General features: G+C 40.4%; 1 protein-coding gene across 1 annotated transcript in view; it reads left to right on the top strand.

The window, feature by feature from the left end:
- Positions 1-22,178, top strand: part of DIS3 (DIS3 homolog, exosome endoribonuclease and 3'-5' exoribonuclease) — a 29,832-nt gene extending 7,654 nt beyond the window's left edge. The window contains exons 7-21 of the mRNA XM_083610577.1: positions 1,010-1,123; positions 1,208-1,345; positions 2,154-2,300; positions 3,193-3,309; positions 4,392-4,493; positions 5,148-5,212; positions 11,830-11,914; positions 12,618-12,745; positions 13,688-13,774; positions 14,420-14,576; positions 15,936-16,150; positions 17,969-18,137; positions 19,520-19,678; positions 20,229-20,351; positions 21,724-22,178. Coding sequence (XP_083466703.1) covers positions 1,010-1,123; positions 1,208-1,345; positions 2,154-2,300; positions 3,193-3,309; positions 4,392-4,493; positions 5,148-5,212; positions 11,830-11,914; positions 12,618-12,745; positions 13,688-13,774; positions 14,420-14,576; positions 15,936-16,150; positions 17,969-18,137; positions 19,520-19,678; positions 20,229-20,351; positions 21,724-21,810 — 1,893 coding nt within the window. The 3' untranslated portion in view covers positions 21,811-22,178. The remainder of the gene's footprint in view (positions 1-1,009; positions 1,124-1,207; positions 1,346-2,153; positions 2,301-3,192; positions 3,310-4,391; positions 4,494-5,147; positions 5,213-11,829; positions 11,915-12,617; positions 12,746-13,687; positions 13,775-14,419; positions 14,577-15,935; positions 16,151-17,968; positions 18,138-19,519; positions 19,679-20,228; positions 20,352-21,723) is intronic.

Raw genomic sequence — 22,178 nt, 5'->3', positions numbered from 1 at the left:
AGGCCAAGGGGTGGGGCCTCTGCATACACAGTGGGGTAGTGATAACTTTTGAAGTGTCCCCCCTTCTTGGTGCCCCCCCATAGCCACATCTCCATGGAGTGTCCAAAAATGACAAGCCAACATACAAAAACAAAAGAAGGTGTATGCGTGTGTGTGTGTGTGTGTGTGTGTGCGCGCGCGCACACACACACACACACACACACACACACGTATACAACTCTCTATTCCTTGACCAGAAGCTATTTCCTTCCTTGATTCAAACTCAGAGCAAGAAATAAAAGTGATCCATACAAGAACATGTCTGGAAACTGAGCGTACAGATTGAATGGGAGAATGCCCCTGCTCAGAAAAAAAGTCTTAAGAGTTCCCCTTCTCTGAGTTTCCTCTTCCCTTCCCCACAGGATAATTCATAGAACTCCCTAGGACTGGTAGGTGCTGAGTTAATGAGAAAAAAATGAGAGTACTTTTGGATATTTTATTTATTTCCATAGTTTTTTAGTTGCAGAATACAGTTTTTCATGGTATAGATTTTGGTCTAGATTAGTGCAGAATGTTATTTTATTCTTCTTCTGCTAGTCTTGGAAAGGCAGAAGGAGCTCCATGAGCTGCAAAAGCTCATGGGAAATCTTAAACTTCTTTTGACGTCTTAAATTTCCATCCACACACTTTCAAGGGATCTCTGTGGCTATAAATGCTAGAAACTTGCCTTTTATTTTATTGTAATTTGTTTTCCTGATTGAAATGCAAGTTATCAGAATACTTAATAAGTGAACAAAACCAAATCCTGTACTTGTGTAGAATTACACAAGCCAGCCTAGCTCGTAAATGAATCATTACAGTATTCTACTCAGAATGCTTTAGGGGAAGTTTATGTCAAAGAGTAGTTCAAATGATGTCATAATATGGGGTGTGACCTGGAACATTCTTACCACTAAAGCATGGCAGGTTGGGGAACCTGGTTGTTTATATAATTGCAGTTTATATTTATTATATACGTTTTTAAACCTAGCTGAAGACCTCTGGGAACAAGAGTATGCTGCGCCCGACCGGCAGAGTTGTGGGCATCATAAAAAGAAACTGGAGGCCTTTTTGTGGCATGCTTTCTAAGTCCCAAATAAAAGAGGTAAGAGCAACGGTTGCGGAATACTTTCTTCACTACCTGAATTCCCTAATTTCAATAAAAGCCATTCCCCCTGCTTTCTAACAGGCAAGACGACATTTATTTACACCAGCTGATCGCAGAATCCCTCGAATCCGAATAGAAACAAGGCAGGCTTCAACACTTGAAGGGCAAAGAATTATCGTTGCTATTGATGGCTGGCCTAGGACTTCGAGATATCCTAATGTAAGTCTGAAAGGAAACTAACTGCCTCTGAAGATTTAACCAATCAACCTGATAATCAAACTGTTACAAAGGAAGACACAAGAGGTTAACTTGAACTACTTTTGTTGTATATACTGGTAGGCAAAGTGTGGCCTGAAAGGCATTTATCATAACTTATCATCCTGTTACGGGACGCAGGTGGCGCTGTGGGTTAAACCACAGAGCCTAGGACTTGCCAATTAGAAGGTCGGCGGTTCGAATCCCCTCGACGGGGTGAGCTCCCATTGCTCGGTCCCTGCTCTTGCCAACCTAGCAGTTCGAAAGCACGTCAAAGTGCAAGTAGATAAATAGGTACCGCTCTGGCGGGAAGGTAAACGGCGTTTCCGTGCGCTGCTCTGGTTCACCAGAAGCAGCTTAGCCATGCTGTACGCCGGCTCCCTCGGCCAATAAAGCGAGATGAGCACTGCAACCCCAGAGTTGGCCACGACTGGACCTAATGGTCAGGGGTCCCTTTACCCTTTACCTATCATCCTGTTTACAAAATTATTTAAGCCTTGTGACTATGGTCACCAAGTCTGTGATGGAACCTGTTTTTGCTCATATCCTGATTCAGAAATACAGAAGCTGATATACTTAAATAAGTGCCCAATCCGATGTATGCCTACTTGGGAATAATTCTTACTGAATGTAGTGAGAATTTCACATCCCAAGTAAGTTCCACATAGGATTGCTACCTACAATAATATTTATTTTTAATTGTCTTTAATATTAATATTTTTTTCAAAACGGCATTGTTTCATAATATTAATGAAGACGTGTATTGGTTTAGGGTCATTTTGTAAAGAATTTAGGAACAGCTGGAGATAAAGAGACTGAGACTGAAGTCCTGTTGCTTGAACATGATGTTCCCCACCAAGCTTTCTCCCAAGCGGTTCTTAGCTTCCTGCCCAAGATGCCCTGGAGCATTACTGACCAGGTACAGTAAGCACTGATAACGTTCAGAGGTACTAACTGGTTAACATCACCATAGGTTTGCAATGCAGTTTGTGCTGCAGCGGGAACAATGATTAATAATGGAAATAGAAAAGTGATTATTCAGGTTCACTTCCATAATAATGAGGGATTTTAAACTCTTGGTTTTTTTTTAAAACCTCTGCCTCCCTGCAAACATTGATTCTACTCATTTCACTTTAATTGTCTCAAGCTGACAGAAATTAGCTGCTAAGTTTCTCCAAGGTGATTGAAACCTCATCAAAGTCAATTTCAGTCTGTTTCTTTTATCAAATTAAAATGAACTGTATGTGCAGAGTATCCTTAACTATGGATATCAATTGTCCACAGCTTTCCCACAAATTTATTGCAAAGCAGTTGTCATTTCAGGAGGCAATTCTCCCTTTTAAAACAGTTTCTTTAAACTGTTAATCTTCCAAGTAGCATTGGATTGCATTGCACCTTTCTGATTCAATTTTGTATCATTTTTATTAGAAATTGTATTTATTTGTACTCTTCATAGTAAGATGGCATATTTCCTACCCTCTCTTGCATTGAATGGCCTTTCATCTTCAGGTTGTTGTTTTTTAAGTATGCTCTTCTCTTTCTAGTCACATCCTGTATATCTGCTTGCTTAAGTTTTTGCTTCTGAAAAACTGAATGTGGCTTATGTATGCCAAAATAAGTTCATGGTCTTTTGTGCTGCAAGCTTCCGTGCTGTTTTTGCTGCATCACAAAAGGGTTCATTCCAAGGTTACTCATCTTAATTACCAAGTTTTATAATTAAGCAGTTTCTTCAGTATGGGGAACTTTTTTTTCATAATTATTATAACAGTCTGCAGTAGTTATAAAATGTTTGTTGGAAAACAAAATTTCAGGATATGAAGTTGAGAGAGGACTTGAGGCATTTGTGTGTATGCAGCGTGGATCCCCCTGGCTGCACTGATATTGACGATGCATTGCACTGTAGAAAGCTGGAAAATGGAAATCTTGAGGTAAGTCAAATGTCAGGTGAAGGCTGACATGCATTTTCGCCTGTATATCTAAGTCATCCTTTAGGTCTTGAACATAATTGTTTTCTGCATGTGAGGGTGGGAGAATAAAAGAACCCAAAGCAAGAGGAAAAGGCTCATTGCTCTATAAGAAGCAGTTACACAAACAGTTTTTTCCATTATAAATCTTTTTATTATGCTCAGGTTTGTGGATTGCATTCAGGTATGCTTTCATTCTGTTCTATGAACTATGAGCACTCTTCAGCTGCAGTACTACAGCCAGTTACACACATAGTGTATTTGAAGGCAGTCTTGTGTGAATACATGTAGGGATGCTGCTGTGGCTTAATATATATTCACTGTGCTTGTGCCCAGTGTGTTTCAGTTCCTGGTTTTCTAGTTCCACACTTAAATTGTTCTATGCACAATTAAAGTATATTTACTTCTGAGTAGATAATGCATAGGCTTATATTGTTTGATTTATAAGGGCACGGGTGGCGCTGTGGTCTAAACCACTGAGCCTCTTGGGCTTGCCGATCAGAAGGTCGGCCGTTCAAATCACCACGATAGGGTGAGCTCCCGTTGCTCTGTCCCAGCTCCTGCCAAATTAGCAGTTTGAAAGCACACCAGTGCAAGTAGATAAATAGGTACCGCTGTGGCAGGAAGGTAAACGGTGTTTCCATGCACTCCGGCTTCCATCATGGTGTTCCATTGTGCCAAAGTGGTTTAGTCATGCTGGCCACATGACCCGGAAAGCTGTCCGTGAATAAACGCCGGCTCCCTCGGCCTGAAGCGAGATGAATGCCGCACCCCATCGTCGCCTTTGACTGGACTTAACCATCCAGGGGTCCTTTACCTTTACCTTTTTTACTGTATGATTTCATCTGAAGTATGTGCCGCTGCACTGTTACTGACAAGTTTAGCAACAAAACATCTCTCTAATGACTTCAAGAAACATGGAAAGTTAGAAGTAAAGGGTTATATGCAGCAGAGCTATTTACGTTTCTGATTGATGGCTTGAGGTAGTGAGAAGTTTCATAAAATACCTACTTTTGAAAATTCTGAATAACCTGTTTATTTACTAGGTTGGTGTACACATAGCAGATGTCAGCCATTTTATTCGTCCGGGAAATGCCCTGGACCAGGAATCTGCAAAAAGGGGCACAACTGTGTATCTGTGTGAAAAGGTATATTTTCCTGTTTGTATTTATTTACCTTCGGGTGGCATTTTAATTCCCTATATTGGTTTTTTCCAGACATGAAATGCATTATATTTCTGAAGCTAACCAATCATACTATTGAATAACAGTTTCCCAGTAAAGGAATTAACCAAAAATCAACAGTTGCTGGGATCCCAAGGGTAGAGAACTGACCAAAACATAACCTTGGTTGAGTCGAAATTGTGTGAAAAGCATTGTCTATTGTACTTTCATCACGATAAGACTTTCCTTTTGACTGGATTTTAACCTGACCTTGGGTGATCCTTTTTGCCTACAGAAGCTCATTTCAAAGTCTATTTTTTCAGGCTTTGATGTCATTCAGAAGCACCATTCAGAGCACAGGGCAAGAGAGGGCTTTTTTGAGAGGAGCTTCCAATGGCTTCTTCATAACCTCCTCTCGTTCTCTCTTGCCCTGCACTTTGAAAGGGGCTTTGAAGGCACCATACCCAGGGCTTGGTTGAAAAATAGGAACTGTAATGTGAGAACGGTAGCGTTTGATTATCAACATATCCTTGATCAAATTAACAACATGAGTACAGTTCTATAGATGTACACTATGTGAATATATATATATATTTTGGTCATAAATAACCATAGTCATCTTTTTGTGTGTTTTTGCAGAGGATTGATATGGTTCCAGAGCTGCTCAGTTCAAACTTGTGTTCGTTGAGATCCAATGTTGACAGGTAATTGTGTGGATACAGTTTTTAGATATTTAAGAATAACTTCTCTTCTGTAAACAGAAAACAATTCTGTTTGCAGAACGGGTTTTTCCACATCTCTGTTCTCACTGTGATGTCCTGCACTCTCCAAGGATCCATTTCACGAGGGTTGTAGGATCATCCTAAACTGGATGGCATGGGGTGCCAGGGTTGGGGGGCTGCAGCAAGAAGCCGGGGAGGGGAGTGTTTCATGGAAACTGCAGAGGAGGGAGCAGGCTTCCCTGAGCAGAAGTGTCGTCTTCTCGGACTTCCGGAGGCGGCGCGAAACTGTAATGGCGGTCCTCTTCTAGTCTGAAGAGGGGCTCCGCAGGAAAGGGTCGTTTCGCTGCGGCACAGCGACGACCCATCAAGAAAAACCACGAGCAGAGTGAGCTCGTGGCCGTGGGACTCGGCGGGCACCTGGAGCGACCCCGAAATCGCGAAAGGAACCCCGTAAGGGGCTCCGGAGTGAAAGAGGGGTAGCGGTGCTGTGAGTTCATCGCTCTTTCTGCGGGAGTGAAGCCGCGCAGCTGTTGCAGATGAGCGCCGACCTTTCTTCCTTTAAAGATTCGACTGAAACAACAAACCCGTGAGTAAGGACGTTAAATTCGGCAGTAAATTCTTGAAAAAAATTTTGGCTGTAACCGGGAGACGTTAAAAAGGAAGTCCGCCTCCCGGAGCTGCTTACAAGATCAAAGCAAGGGATCAGAGAAGCGAAAAGCGGCTGAAAAGGGATGTTTTAAAGAGGGACTTTCATGCACTTTCAGAAGTGACTGTTAACGAGAAAAGATAGACTTATTTGTGAGCAATTTTTTAAAAGGAAAATTGGAGCGATCCTCCCCAGTAAGATCATTCAAAGCTAAATTCCAAATCGTCGGGCTGCTGGAGGGGAAACTGTTTAACTGCGGAACTGTTACAAATTGTTACAAACTTTTACAGACGTATGGATACCCTTGAGCTTTTGAGCTTTAACAAGCTGGACTGGATACAAATTGTAGGCACCTTTTTGAAACTTTGTTAAAAGTTTAAAGTACTCTGCAGGACTTGTTTATTACCATTTGGGACTATTGCATTTCTGTTTTTTAACATACAGGGGACTTTAATGGCGGAAAAGTTGCCTTCTTCTTTTTGAAACTTTGGTGGTACTCCCCCTAGAGGATTTTGGGAATATAAGGCCTGGGAACAGCTTTTTATGTTTACTCTCTCTCACTGGATTGTTTTTAAATTGGATCTGTCTTTCCCATGGGACAATAACAATTTGACCTTGAACATTGACTGATGAGTGGTACAGGAAAGACAAGAGCAGCCAAAGCCAAGGAAGCTAAGGAGAAGGAAAAGGAAAAAAAGCAGGCACAGCTTGTACAAACAACTTTGACTCAGGGACGCAGATCATCAGTTCCAGCTGTGCTGGGCGTACAAAAGGCAGAAGCCGAAAAGTCTAAAATTCCAGCAGAGGAAGATATGGCAGCAGGAGCATCTGAGGGAGTTCTGAAACAAATCTTGGAGCAGTTGGCAGCTTTAAATCAAAAGGTTGACAACCAATCATCAAAAATTGACCAAGCTACATCTTCGATCCAGAAATTGACAGATCAGGTTTCCCAGCATACACAAGCAATTGAAAAATTGCAAGGAGCTACACAAGAAAACCGTAATTTGGCTGGGGAAGCTGTTCAAATTGCAACGGCAGCTAGAAAAGAGGTCGAGGAAGTTAGAGGTGAAGTTAAACCTTTGCATAAACAAATTGGTGAACAACAAGCCTACCTCTCGATGGTGGAATTGAAAAATCGTGAGAATAACCTCAGATTAAGAGCAATCCCAGAAATTGAACAAGAAGATTTAATTGGATTTTTGACAACAGAATTTTCAAAATTCTGGGGCATTAAGGAAGAAACTGACTTTAAAATAGTGTCAGCTTTTCGGCTGGGAAGATTGGTAAGGAAGGACAGACCCAGAGATTGTTTGATAATTTTGAGATCAAGGGAAGAGAGAGACAAAATATTAGGCCTACATTTCGCAAATACATTGGTGATACAAGATAAAAGGGTGGAAATTTACCGAGACATCCCAAAACAGTTATTGGACTTGAGAACCACTTATTCAGAACTGGCAAGACTGCTGAGAATCAACACAATTCGTTATAGGTGGGAGTTTCCACAAGGGTTATCATTTACTTACAAGCAGAAGAAGGTAAAGATAAAAACACCAGAGGATTTACAAAAGTTCCTGCACGATCACGGTGAAGATCTCCAAAAAGAAGCAGCAGCACTTTGTCCTCTACCACAAGCTGGGATTCCGCCTGGAGGCGGAGCAGGCCCTACACCCTCGGGACCAGAAGATACACCACTCTAGGTGTAACAAAACAGTACAGGATGTCTCTGCAGCTACTTAGTTGGAATATAAATGGCGGAAATTCTCCGGAAAAAAGAAGGAAAATATTTCACATATTGAAGAAAGAACAATTGGACATTATTTGTTTACAAGAAACCCATGTGACCAGGCTTCACAGAAAAGTCTTAGTTAACAAAAGACTAGGCCAAGAATTTATTTCATCAGACAAGGTTAAGAAAAGAGGCGTGGTGATATATGCCAAGGAGAGCCTGGCACCAAAATTTGTATTTAAAGATGAGCAAGGAAGAATCTTGGCGATTGAAATCCAAACACAAGGAGAAAAAATTTTGATATTAGGAATATATGCGCCAAATGACGGGAAATCAGAATTTTTTAAGAAGCTGCATGAGACCATGTTGGACTATATGGACTACAACAACATCATAATGATGGGAGACATGAATGGAGTGGTATCTACACATATGGATAAGTCTCAAAATCAAAACTTAACATCAGATGGCAGACTGCCTAAAACTTTCTTTGAACTGATTGACAATTTGGATCTGATTGATATATGGAGGACAAAAGACCCCCTAGGTAAAGAAGGAACTTTCTTCTCTGAGGCCCACCTGTCATGGACAAGGATCGACCAAATCTGGACATCTAGAGGGCTGGCACCCAAGACTAGAAAGGTGGAAATCTGCCCAAAAACATGCTCCGACCACAATGCTTTGAAACTAGAACTTAGACTTACCCAAACCGGTTCCTTCAGATGGAGAATGAATGACACCTTATTAAGAGATCAAGAGATTGTGAAAAAGGCCCAAAAAACGTTAAAGGACTATTTTGAAATCAACCTGAACACTACAGTTGAAAAAAGAATGATCTGGGACGCAAGTAAAGCCGTTATGAGAGGGTTTCTGATACAACAAAATACAATCAAGAAAAAGCTCTGGAATGGAAAGAAGGATAAAATATTGGAGAAAATATACCAAGGTGAGAAGAAACTGAGAACCAATCCCAAGTCAAAGGAAGTGCTGAGAGAAATCAAATTCCATCAAGCACAATACTCTAAACTGATAAATCAAGAGATCGAATGGAAAATCAAACAGATGAAGCAAAGATCGTTTGAATCAGCAAACAAATGTGGAAAGCTGCTAGCTTGGCAGCTGAAAAAAAGACAAAAGTTAAATACAGTGACAAATCTAGAGATTGAAGGAAGAATGGTTCAGAAACCAGAAGAAATCAGGAAGTGCTTCCACAGATACTTCAAAGAACTTTATGCACAAGGGCCTCAGAAAGAGTTGGAGATAGATCAATTTTTAAGGATAAATGGACTACCAAAAATAACCCAAGATAAAAGATCAATCTTGAATTGTAAAATAACTCAACAGGAAATTGAAGGTGCCATTCAGAATATGCAACTTGGCAAATCTCCAGGCCCGGATGGGCTTACCTCCAAATACTACAAGACTTTGAAGGACTACTTGACACAGCCTTTGATGGAGGTATGCAACCAGATCATGGAGGGGAAGAGGGCACCGGAAACGTGGAAAGAAGCATTCATCACATTGATACCCAAGCTAGAATCTGAAAAGACCCAGCTTAAGAACTACCGTCCCATCTCACTCCTGAATGTGGATTACAAAATATTTGCAGACATTTTAGCAAGCAGACTTAAAAAGGTCTTAAATGAAGTAATTCACAAGGACCAAGCTGGCTTTCTCCCTGGTAGACATTTATATGGAAATACCAGAAACATCATTGACATTTTGGAACTATTGCAAACCAATAGGAACACAAGGGCGGTTTTAATCTTCATTGATGCGGAGAAAGCATTTGATAATATATCTTGGAAGTTTATGAAGAAAAATTTGGAAGGGATGGGAGTGGGACGGGGGTTTGAAAATGGAATAGAAGCAATCTATTCAGAACAGAAAGCTAAATTAATAGTGAACAATGTGGTGACGGAGGAATTTAAAATTGAAAAAGGGACACGACAAGGGTGCCCTCTATCCCCTCTTTTATTCATTTCAGTCCTGGAGGTGCTATTGAACATGATTAGGGAGGACCGGTTGGTACAAGGGATAGAGGTCGGAGTGAAACAATATAAACTGAAAGCTTTTGCAGATGACTTAGTTTTGACATTACAGGAGCCAGAACCCAGTACAAAAAGAGTTTTAGAACTTATTCATGAGTTTGGTCGGGTTGCAGGATTTAAGTTGAACAAACAAAAGACTAAGGTTTTGGCCAAAAACTTGACATCTACAGAAACAGAGGGGTTTCAGAGAGAAACAGAATTAAATGTGGTTAAAAAGGTGAAATACCTAGGGATCTATTTGTCTTCCAAAAATTTGAACTTATTTAAAGACAATTATGAAAAATGTTGGTCGGAAATTAAGAAGGACTTAGAAATTTGGTCAAGATTGAAACTTTCCTTGTTGGGTCGAATAGCAGCTATAAAGATGAATGTGTTGCCGAAAATGTTATCTTTGTTTCAAACCTTACAGATCGTGGACAGAGTGGATTGCTTTGGAAAATGGCAGAAGGATATATCTAGATTTATCTGGCAGGGCAAAAAGCCCCGAATAAAGTTCAAAATATTAACAGATTCAAAAGAAAGAGGGGGGTTTGCCCTGCCGGACCTGAGGTTATATTATGAATCTGCAGCCTTCTGCTGGTTGAAAGATTGGTTTTTGTTAGAAAACACTGATGTCCTGGATCTGGAAGGGTTTGATAATGCTTTTGGTTGGCATGCATATCTATGGTACGACAAGGTTAAGGTTCATAAACTGTTCAAAAATCATATTGTCAGAAAATCAATTTTTGCAGTCTGGATGAAATATAAGGACTTATTAGAGAGTAAAACCCCGAGGTGGCTATCACCAGTGGAGGCCAAGGCTCGAAAAAGACCCAATATGGAGGCCTATTGGCCGAAATATTGGGAAATAATCGAAAAAATTGGAGACAACTGGAAACTGCAGAGTAAGGATAAACTAAAAAATAAGGTGCGAGATTGGTTACACTATGCTCAAATTCAAGAGGTTTTTAAATTGGATAAAAAAGTTGGTTTCCAAGTGGAAAAATCGAAATTGGAGACAGAATTGTTAGAACCAAAAACTAAGGTATTATCGAGAATGTACAACTTGCTGCTTAAGTGGAATACACAGGATGAGACAGTTAAATCTGCCATGATAAAATGGGCACAGGATGTCGGACATAACATTATGTTTGAAGACTGGGAAAGGTTATGGAACAACGGGATAAAATTCACGGCATGTAGTGCCCTGAAAGAAAATATTATGAAAATGTTATACCGGTGGTACATGACCCCAGTCAAGCTAGCTAAGATATATCACCTGTCTGATAACAAATGTTGGAAATGTAAGGAGGCAGAAGGGACATTTTTTCATCTCTGGTGGACCTGCCCAAAAGTGAAGGCCTTCTGGGAAATGATTTACAATGAACTGAAAAAGGTATTTAAGTATACCTTTCCCAAGAAACCAGAGGCCTTCCTGCTGGGCATGGTAGACCAGAAAGTGTCAAAGAAAGATAGAACTTTGTTTATGTATGCTACCACAGCAGCAAGAATACTCATCGCAAAGAATTGGAAGACACAAGATTTACCCACGTTGGAGGAATGGCAGACGCAGTTGATGGACTATATGGAACTAGCTGAAATGACCGGCAGAATCCGAGATTTGGATGAAGAATCAGTCGAGGCGGACTGGAAAAAATTTAAAGACTATTTGCAAAAATACTATAAGCTGTATGAACTTTAAGACAGTGCATGTTTTTGGAAAGGTTACGCTTTAGCAAATATGATTAAGCAAATGGTAAAATTAATGACAAATGAGAAAAGAAGTCAATGTGAATCAAACATTTTATGTTTATTTTAAAAGGTAACAAAGTTAAGATACAATATACTGAATATGGGTACATAATAATGGAAAGTTCCAACAAGGTTTGAAATAAGGTAACAAATTGCTGATATTGCTACTACAAAGAACGCAGATCTGGAGGGTGTGGGGAAGTCCAATGGTTTTCTTTTTTGTTAAAAAAATCAAAAATTGTTTCTTGTATTTGGGTTTTTCTGTATTGTATTGAATTGTCAAAATTATGAAAAGAAACGTAATAAAAATTATTTAAAAAAAAAAAAAAAAAAAAAAAAAAAAAAAAGAAGTGTCGTCTTCTCAGGCAAGAGCACCCTAGGATCAAGGACAGCTGCAAGTAAATTTTCCTGTTTCATCAGCAACTTCTTACTCCTTTCCTAGGCTTGCATTTTCCTGTATATGGGAAATGAATCACAATGCTGAAATCTTGAAAACCAGATTTACAAAAAGTGTAATTAATTCCAAGGTAAGGTTCACATTTATTTGGAATATTTAACAACACATGCTGATTTGTGCCATTTTGAACTCCTGCTTTATATTGGGACATTGAATATGTTTACACGTAAGAACTAAAAATGAGTGAGTTCCAAGTTTATTTACCTGATATATATACTGTCCAGTCCAGATAATGTGAGTGGCTGAAATCATGTTGGTTGTTTCTTCAGCAATAGATCTGGACAAAGTTAAATCATACTTAGAGTAGACTTAAATGGATTTAAGTTGACTGATTTCAGCGGGTCTACTTGAGTGTGACTTAACATTGGATGTTACTTACAATCTAAACTACATTTTGCTATGTTTGGCGCCCTGAAAAATATTCTTTATTTACTTATTTGTATATTGAAATGTGTATGTTACTTTTACATCCAGAGGTGGTGAACAAAAAGGCAATGAAAATACAGTTACGATTCAGTAAAGGAAATATAAATGAGCTTGATACATGCCACAAAAAGACAAGAGTAGCAGACAAGATGGATCAAAATCAACAGCAAAGCCTGTTGTCTATGCATTCAGAGTTAGTGCTGTAAAAGCAGTGAAGGTTGCCCAGTTCAAACTTCCATCAGAAATTGATTTTTGAATTCTGTCACCTTGAGATGGGGTTCTCTTAGGAATCGTCACTGGTGCCCTTATATTAATTGCGTTTCTTTTATTATATATTTCTGTCAAAGGCTTCCCTTACATATGCTGAGGCACAAATGAAAATAGATTCTTCCAGCCTGAATGATGACATTACTTCTAGTCTGCGTGGACTAAATAAACTAGCCAAAATTCTTAAGAAGCGTCGGATAGATAACGGGTAAGTAGTTCTTACTGCGGGTCTTCTTCTGCACAGCTTTTCATTCATGTGGCGTCACTATGACCCAAGACAGCCACTTAGCATTTGCTAGAGTGGATCTTCCAGTTGTCTGCCCTAAAGAAAACAGTAGCAGATAAGATAGCACACTAGTTTTCATAGTTTTCATACTGTTCTGAAATTCCACAGAAACATGTGTTTCTCAATAACAAGATCAAGTTTATTTGAAAGACTGGTTAACCATGACCACCATGACACCCTGCAACTTGCAGCAGTCCCAAATGTGAGTGCTTGGTGCATTTATAAAGCCAATTTCAGATGGGCCTCAAGGTTCCGTCTTCCTGCAACCCCGAGCTGTGGCATAGCCTGTTCGTTGGAGCCATCCCAGCGCCAGGAACTCCTTGCATGCTGAATAAAGATGACCGAGAAACAACAGAAGTTTGGCATGAGAGGAGGTGGGAAAGAATGCCTCCCTTCTCTGAGGGGAAAGGGACAGAGAAGGTGTTGAAGGAAATTAGAAAGTGAAGTGAAAGATTAATGATAACAACAACAATTCGGTGTGGTATCCAGTGCTGTCATTCCACTTGCCAGCTGGCCCCTACACCCCTTCAAAATCTGCAGAGGGTTGGGGGTCCCTCTGGATAAGATTTTTGAGGAGTGCAAGGAGAGGAGAGGAAGGGGACATTCCACTGACTAATACGGAGATGCTGGAACACAAAACATCCAGGACAAATGGCTGAATTTAGCATGAAGAAAAGTGAGCTCTGGGACTCCTTGCCACAAGGAGAATGTTGCAATGAATATAGCAATTTCCAAAGATGGATTAAATATCAGTAGAAAATTGTAATTATTGCCATCATTTTCTACCGGTACCTACAAATACTTGTTTGTATGATGTATAGGCTCTGTAAAATATTTACTATTCTCACATCTATTATTTTCTAGGGCTTTAACTCTCTCTTCACCTGAAGTCCGTTTCCACATGGATAGTGAAACCCACGATCCTATTGATTTACAGACGAAGGAGCTCAAGTATGTTTTATCTCCTGTTTTCACTGCAGTCCAATTATTTGTTCACAAGTGGAAGTATGACGTGCACAGTGCAGCTCTCCACACCAGAGGCCACTTCAAAATATCAAAGCAGTCGACAGTATATGTTGCATACCGTCAAGATAAATAACAGAATATGGACTGCTTATGAATATATTATGTACACTTCTGTTTAGAACATTCAGAAAAAAGGTTGTTCTGTGGAAAAGTTGGGACGGTTGGAAAATCGTGAACATGGACTTAATGATAATGTTATTATTTTTGTTTACTTACAGAGAACCATTAGTGTATGTGGCACTTTACAATATAACCAAGGAATACATCTAAATTTTATAAGCTATAGTCTGCAGCTTCTAAATGTGCACATCTAATTTTGGCTACATAAGCAACGTGCTGAACAGAGCTGGTAGCTGAGCCTGTCCACTAGAACAAACACACTCCAGAGTGCATCAAAACTCACATTAGGTCACAGGGACAGGGAACAGTGTCTAAAGGGCATTTGTGTATCATGTATAAAATATGCAAGAGTGAATTCTTTGTGCTTCCCCAGAACAAACGTATCAAATTTTAACTATCGCTTTCCATGACTTCATCTCTTCTTATAAGTGTAATATTTCCTGTTGACAGAGAAACCAACTCCATGGTTGAAGAGTTCATGTTGCTTGCTAACATCTCTGTGGCACAAAAGATCTATGATGAATTCTCAGAGCATGCCTTGCTAAGAAAGCATCCTGCTCCACCTCCATCAAATTATGACATCCTTGTGAAGGCTGCAAAGTCTAAGGCAAGTTATCAGTGCTTGGAATTGAATGGATAAAGGATCAAGTTCTTAACCGATAGGTATATTTTTCTTTCAGATTTTAACTGGGATCAAAATACTTCACATGGCATTGTATTCAGCGTAGTGCTAAGGAAATTGTTCCATTGGCACACACATTTCTACTTTCCCTTCCCTTCCCCACAAACTGTTCTTGTGGTTCTCCTGCTCCTCCAGAGCAGATCTGAGGAGGTCATGGAGAGAGGGGAGGTCTCACCATATATCCGGGCTTTTTTTTGTAAAAACAACAACTTTTATGTCTGGACTTTCACTATTTGAAATACGGCAATTTAAATGAGTTATTTAAAGGTGGCCCATGCTGATTCACACATGTACTAGGGCAACTTTGCAGACCCAAGACCCACCTCACATGCATTTGGGAACCCACTTAATTGTTTCACTGCATGGTAGTGCTGCTGTCTTATAACCCTGTAAGGGGTTCTGACCCTGTTATTGAAGATCATTGTACTCTGGCTTTTCAAACCAGAAAGTGTTTGTGCCCTTCAATCCCAGGGCCACTCCTAAATATCCAGCCCATGGGTCAGTTCAGTCTTGACCCACCAGAGTTACCCATTTGGCCTGTTAGACCAAATTTGGGGGCAAGCCCAACTCTACACCTGAAGTCATTCAGATAAAGGGCAGGGCTTGGCCAAAAGGGTGGGGCTTCACCAAAGCCCACTTGCGCAACTTCCAAAGCACTCAAAAACAGTTGTCTGGAACCTTTGAAGTAATGTGCAAAACAAGTAAGAAGGATTTCCGCCCCCTCTCCACATTGGCAGCAAATCTGCTGACATCATTTGTGACATCAGGAGATTGGTAGATGGGCAGCCCCGCCCACCTGTCGAATTTGGCTTGGGAGACAGATCCTGATAAAGATCTGGCCCACAGAGTGGAAAACCGTTCCCTGTCTGGTCTAGAATTTGGAGGTAGTAAAAGGAGTTTGCTCCCTGTGTGCACAAGACCATGCTTCGTATGTTTGTGCAGGCCTCAGAGTCCTTGTCCTTTTGACATCTAAATTAAGTTCATGAGCACTTGATTTGTGTACAACAAAAGGATATGGCTTGGCCATCTCTTATTTCCTTTACCTTGGCTTTGAACCCCTGTTGAGGGCAGCCATATTGATTCTTAAGTTTGTGAGTTGAACAGATGCTATTGTGGTTTATTTTTCATCTTGCATGTAGTCCTTTCCCTGAGGAGCTCAGGGTGTCATATGTCAGTTCCTTGGCCTGCATCAGCAAATGTGTTCAATAATGCATATTTAAACCATGGCAAAGTGTTGCGAAATATTGAAAGTGACTCCTCCCCCCCCACTTCTTTTTTCTGTAGGGTTTGGACATCAAAACTGACTCGGCAAAAGCCCTGGCTGATTCTCTTGACAGTGCAGAATCACCTTCTTTTCCTTACCTGAACACTCTGTTACGTATCTTGGCTACTCGCTGCATGATGCAAGCAGTTTACTTTTGCTCTGGAATGGACACCGATTTTCGTCACTATGGCTTAGCCTCTCCTATTTATACACATTTTACTTCACCTATCAGAAGGTAATCTCCATGAAATTTTGAAAGGGAAAAAATGTGTGTGTTGCAGCCTGTTAAAAATACAGTTCGACAATTGCTGCATTCTACCAAATCACCCTAGGATAAATTACTTTCAATGTTGCTTTTGTTATTTCAAATACAAATATTTCAAAGTTTTATTACAAATCGTGCAAATATGGCAAACTTGCCTACTGTCTTCTTCCTTTCTATGCATACTTTGGGACTGTCTTGCAGAATTTTGAACTGTTTACGCTTTTTGATTTTGTGCAGGAACTAGTTGATAAAGCATAGACTAAATCTTGGCGAGGGAATCTTGATTGATGCAAAGTCCTTAAGAGCCTTTGAGCCTCCAGGGCTTATTGAATGCTGAGTATATCAGCTGAGGGGGAGCAGAGGGAAGGAAGAATGGAGAGGAAAGAGAGGGGATAGGCCTACTCAGTTCCCATACCCTTTAAATTTATATTGAGTACGCATTTCTACAATACTGATAGCAGTAGGATGAAAACATAGGGAAACGCCGTCCAAATGTCTGGACGACTGTTGCATGAAGCATCTGCAATACAAGCAGAAATATCACAAGATGTATTAGGATGAAAAGAGCTTCATTGGTTCTGTACTGCCTGTGTCATTTATACACGCACACGAACGCCTACCCCATCAGACTTCAGGAAAAGACGCATGTTACTGTCTAGTTCACATTCAGCCTCCAGCCACATAGGACTAGATCATGCAGAAACAGTCCCACCCCATAGCTGTAACTGCTTTCAAGGGGGACCTGTGTAACACACAAAGGACAGCCACAGAATGTAGTTTATAAAAAGGCTAGAGTTTCCTCAACAGTCTTTTAGGAGAACAGGCCAGAAACCTTTGAAGTCCTACTTCATATACTGAAACAACATGGCATGTTTTATCGGAGAAATAGATGTAAGCAAGTTCTTTGAATTTGAAACTGCTTTGGTATTTTTACCTTTGGATTTTTACCTTTCACGAAATACAAATCAAATCTTCCAGGTACTTTAAATGTGCACTATCAGATTTTTGCGGTGAGGTTAAGAAAATGCTCCTCCTTGCACTAAATGGAGAGTTTTTTGGGAGAAATGAATCTGGAAGTAAGATTTGAGTTGAGTGGACATGTTTCACGATCTATTTCCAGGGGAAAATCATGAATAGGAAAAGGGAAAATACTCCCTCCTCTTTTCACACTTCAGTACAGTGGTACCTTGGGTTAAGTACTTAATTCGTTCTGGAGGTCTGTTCTTAACCTGAAACTGTTCTTAACCTGAAGCACCACTTTAGCTAATGGGGGCCTCCTGCTGCCGCCGCGCCGCCGAAGCACGATTTGTGTTCTTATCCTTAAGCAAAGTTCTTAACCTGAAGCACTATTTCTGGGTTAGCGGAGTGTGTAACCTGAAACATATGTAACCTGAAGTGTATGTAACCCGAGGTACCACTGTATCTCCCTCCCCCCTCAAATAAAGCAATATAGTACTCAGGTTTGGGATTGCCAGCTGGTCCCAAACCTCCGCATATTGCATAACAGAGGAAGATTTCAGGATAGCGAGAAAGGAAAAAGTCCTCTCCACCAGCCCTACCATGAGCCTTGAACAGGGTTTCTTTTCCAGGCTAGCTTAAGCCCTGAAGAGAGACACTCCTGCGAGGAGCAACTGATACTCTTCATTGCTTATAGTTTACAAGTGAACTACTGCATAAGATGCGAGCTGCAAAACCTGAACGTTTAACAAGGGTTTCTGTGCACCTGAAACAAACGGCGGTTGGCTCTTGCTTGTTGTCAGTGACGAATGTTTTCTTCTTTCATTGCAGGTATGCTGATATTATAGTACATCGGCTGCTGGCTGTGGCCATAGGGGCAGACAGCACTTATCCTGCCCTCACAGATAAACATAAATTGGCAGATTTGTGCAAGAATCTAAATTACAGGCATAAAATGGCTCAGTATGCCCAGAGAGCTTCGGTTGCCTTCCACACTCAGGTGAATGTTTGTCTTTTTCTTCCACAAAGGATTTGGGGACAAAGGAGTGCTTCACCTTGATGTTGTGATTTTTAAATGGCTTTATATTGTTTGCAGTCTTGGGGGATTCTTGGGTCAAAAGATGAGGCAAAATGAACTCCACCCCACAAAGAACTATATCCTCTTCTCCCGTTGATCATACCTGCTTAGTTTCAGCAAAGTGCCAGCAATTGGGGGATGGGTTGCTTGGAAACTCTCTCTCTCGTTGCGACAGTTTAGGCAGTGCATCATAATGAATAATATTGTGTTGTGAACAAACAGGAAACTTGGGAATTTGAAGCTGCTGTTGGTCTGATGGCTATATTTACATCGTGAATCTTTAGAACCTTGGAGAAGCATGCTTTTAAAGAATGATCCAGCCCAAGTCAAGAGCACTTGTCCTCTTAATTTTTGGCAGAGGAGAGAATTAAGCATGCATTTAACTCTGCCATAGATATCTGTGGAACTGAAATGGTCTTAAATTTGAATAGATTATATTTTCCATAGTGCCTGCAATATTCTATCTGTCCCCGCCCCCCCGAAAACTTAAGTGTTGTGTAAAAAGACGGTTCATTTCTATTTCTTATACATATTCAAAACTGCCCAGAGTCCCCGCCTTTCTGCGTAGGACTCTGCAGTCGTGTTGGTTGTTTCAGAAGTGAGTGGAAGGACAGACTGGTCAGTCATTTGCTAGAGAAAGAAGAGCTGCTAGGAAGTGCATACATGTGCATCCACATGCTTCCCCCCAACACGCCCGTGCACATCTCAGCGTATTCAGTGCCAGGAAGAAAAACACCACTGGTTCATCTATTCAATATAAAATTCAAAGTATTTGTCTAAGCACTTTGGAAGGGAGTGGGATTAGTTAATTACCGTATTTTTTGCTCTATAAGACTCACTTTTCCCCTCCTAAAAAGTAAGGGGAAATGTGTGTGCGTCTTATGGAGCGAATGCAGGCTGCGCAGCTATCCCAGAAGCCAGAACAGCAAGAGGGATTGCTGCTTTCACTGCACAGCGATCCCTCTTGCTGTTCTGGCTTCTGAGATTCAGAATATATTTTTTTCTTGTTTTCCTCCTCCAAAAACTAGGTGCGTCTTGTGGTCTGGTGTGTCTTATAGAGCGAAAAATATGGTAATTCATCTGGGTGCTGCCTTTAACTGTAGAGGAAACATGTACTTGCTTCTTTTCTTCTAGGGTTTCAGTGAAGATAACCATTTATTATCATTATTATTAAGTATCATTTATTTATTATATTTATACAAATTAAGTAAACAAATATAAATATTTTGCTTGGCACCTAAAATGTATTATTATATTTATTATAGTTAAACATCAAAAATGGTTTCCATTTCTCCCTACCATAGTTGTTTTTCAAAAACAAAGGCGTGGTGAATGAAGAGGCGTATATCCTGTTTGTACGGAAAAACGCAATTGTCGTTCTGATTCCCAAATATGGCTTGGAAGGCACCGTCTTCTTTGAAGAAAAAGACAAGCCAAAACCAGCCCTTCTGTACAACGAGGAGGTAAGGCCTCTTAGTTTTTGTATGGGATCTTTTTAGTTGGGACATCACACAAAGCCCAGCTGCCACTTACGCAAAGCATGTTCAGAGTTTTAGACTGAATGTCTAAAATTAATGTGGCATCAAAGTTGAAGCTGATTTTGAGAAACAGCAAAATCCAGAAACATGCAGTTGGAACAACTCCCCACCACTAAGAAGCATTTCAAACTTACTAAGGTTAATGTGTGTTTTTGTAAGTTTAGCATTAGATATGTCACAAAGGAAACTGGTTTCAGGGCTGTGTGCATGCTATTTGTGTGTGTTTCATTTTATGCATGCTTTGTTAAGCTGATTGAAGGAATGTAGATAGACAACTCTGTTAGAAGTGCAAATTACTTATATGCAGCTGTTGCTTTCCTTAGGGGCTTGGTATAGTTTGCATATTTCCTGAAAGCCAAAGCTTTAAATACTTCAAATGTTATGCTTTAAATACTTTAAATGTTATTACTATTTATTATCCTTCAGTGTATCAATTCTGTATTGAACTAGGGGAAAAAATATGTTCTTTTCTTAGATTCCCTCTCTCACTGTAGAAGGCACGCCTTTCTATACGTTTGACAAGGTTATAGTGAATATCATGTTAGATGCTTCCAATATTCAGCACCAGAAAATCCGTATGGCCCTGGTGGAGCCCAAGGTAGGTTACTGGCGTAGTAGCTGAAAGCAGTGAGTGACAAGGAGAAGTCAAAGCATTGCATATTGGTCTGAAGTAGATCTGAAAGCAAACTTTGAGACAGATTTGGAGGTTCCTTCTTGGACCAAAACACCTAGGAATATGTTATCTATTACTTTTCTTAAATGGGTTGGCATGGAGGAAGTGTGGCACAAGCTGCCTTTTATTATTTTGACCTGGTGGGAAGGAACTAAGTTCCCACTGGAATTAAAAGGGGGCTTAGGAAAAGCACAGGTGGTGGTTCAGTGTGATTTAAATCCAGCTGCTGCAGCTTCACTCACCAGCAAAGTGCTGGCTCATACATAAGTAGCAAGGATTTGTATATTCAAATGGCCGCTTGAAGGTATAGGATGTATCTGCATAGAAAAAAAACCACATTGGACTCCTATATAAAAAGACCTGTTGATAAGGGTCAGATGAGGCCACACAATTTTATCTCTGTGCAACAGCACTTTGCTTTCTTTAGTATAAGTGGAAATAGGTGAAATAAGTAAAGGACCACTATATCAGTTAAGTGGATATAGTGTTGTTCATTACTTTTTCCCATAGGAAAAAGGTGTACTGGGGGGTGTGTGTGAAAACTTACTGCCAGTCTCTTGTGTCTCCCATTAAGAATCAAGCCAGTTCCTATCTGTATCATGGGTTCTGTTTACTGTTCACTAGAAGAAGGCGGTCCAACTTTTCAAACCAAGTGGGCTGCAAGAGTACTTCAACACTGAACCCATGGGATGCACACTGCCTTGTCGGGCAGGGAGGGGGGGGCAAGCTTTGGGAAGGAGGATGGAGGACTCTAGGATCCTGACGGAGCCCTCATGACTCCTTCCCAAAGACCAGTGTCTCCCCCAGCTTTGTGAAGACAGCAGGAGGGGGGGGGCCAAGGGCCAACAAAAAAGTCCTTGAGGACCACATATTGGACCGCTCTGCTCTCGAGTGTGCGTGTGGTGGGGAGGAATGGGAAACTGTTGTCTAGTTTTTCTTCACTGAATTGTGAACTATCCTACAGCAACTCTCAAAGTACACCTCTGTTTAGGGTTTTAGAATATACATGTTGTGAAGCCGGGTGACAAGACTATTTTATTTTAAAAACTGATAGCATTAGGCTGGCATTCAGCTAAACAGTTCTGCAAGCACGACTACTTTTCACTGTGCCATGTAACTTCTCCACTTTGATGCCCCCTAAATCTGCTCCAGAGGCTTGGAGAAACCCCAGAACACATTTTGCAGGTGTGCAAAACAAAAGTCGTTCCATTGCACAGCTAAAAGTCCTACACTAGCAGGGAATGGCTAGTGCTTTTCACAAGCAGTAAACGTTGTTAACCGTTTCCTTTTCTGTCAGGTACAAGGCATTAGTATTCCAAGCCAGGCCAAGCAACTGAGCGGCAAGAATGAACCAGAGAAAAAGAAGACAAAATTGGGAAAATAGCTTCATTTAGCCAAAAATAAATAGTTAATTTTACATCATATTGGATGTTTAAGACAAATGGTATTTTATATACATTTACAAGCCACTTTTAAATAACTTTGTGTCATTTAAACTTTTATTTTTATATGTTCCTGTTCATGTATTGTATTTAAAAGCACCACTTAAAAAACGAAGCTAAGCTTCTGGACATATTTAGGTGATTCTACAGAAGCAGCAAAGTAAAGAATACCTTTACAAGTTCCTGATTTAGAATTGTCTATATGTGCTGTGGTGTTTCAGACTTTTGAAAATAACATTTGCTAAAACTGTTCATGTACAAAAAAATAATAATTAAAAGAGGAAGTAATGAACCATCTTTTGAACCTCAA

This window comes from Podarcis filfolensis, assembly GCF_964270895.1.
Source record: "Podarcis filfolensis genome assembly, chromosome: 4".
NCBI lineage: Eukaryota > Metazoa > Chordata > Lepidosauria > Squamata > Lacertidae > Podarcis > Podarcis filfolensis.
The sequence above is the reverse complement of the archived record's forward strand: the minus strand, read 5'-3'. Positions and strand labels throughout refer to the sequence as shown.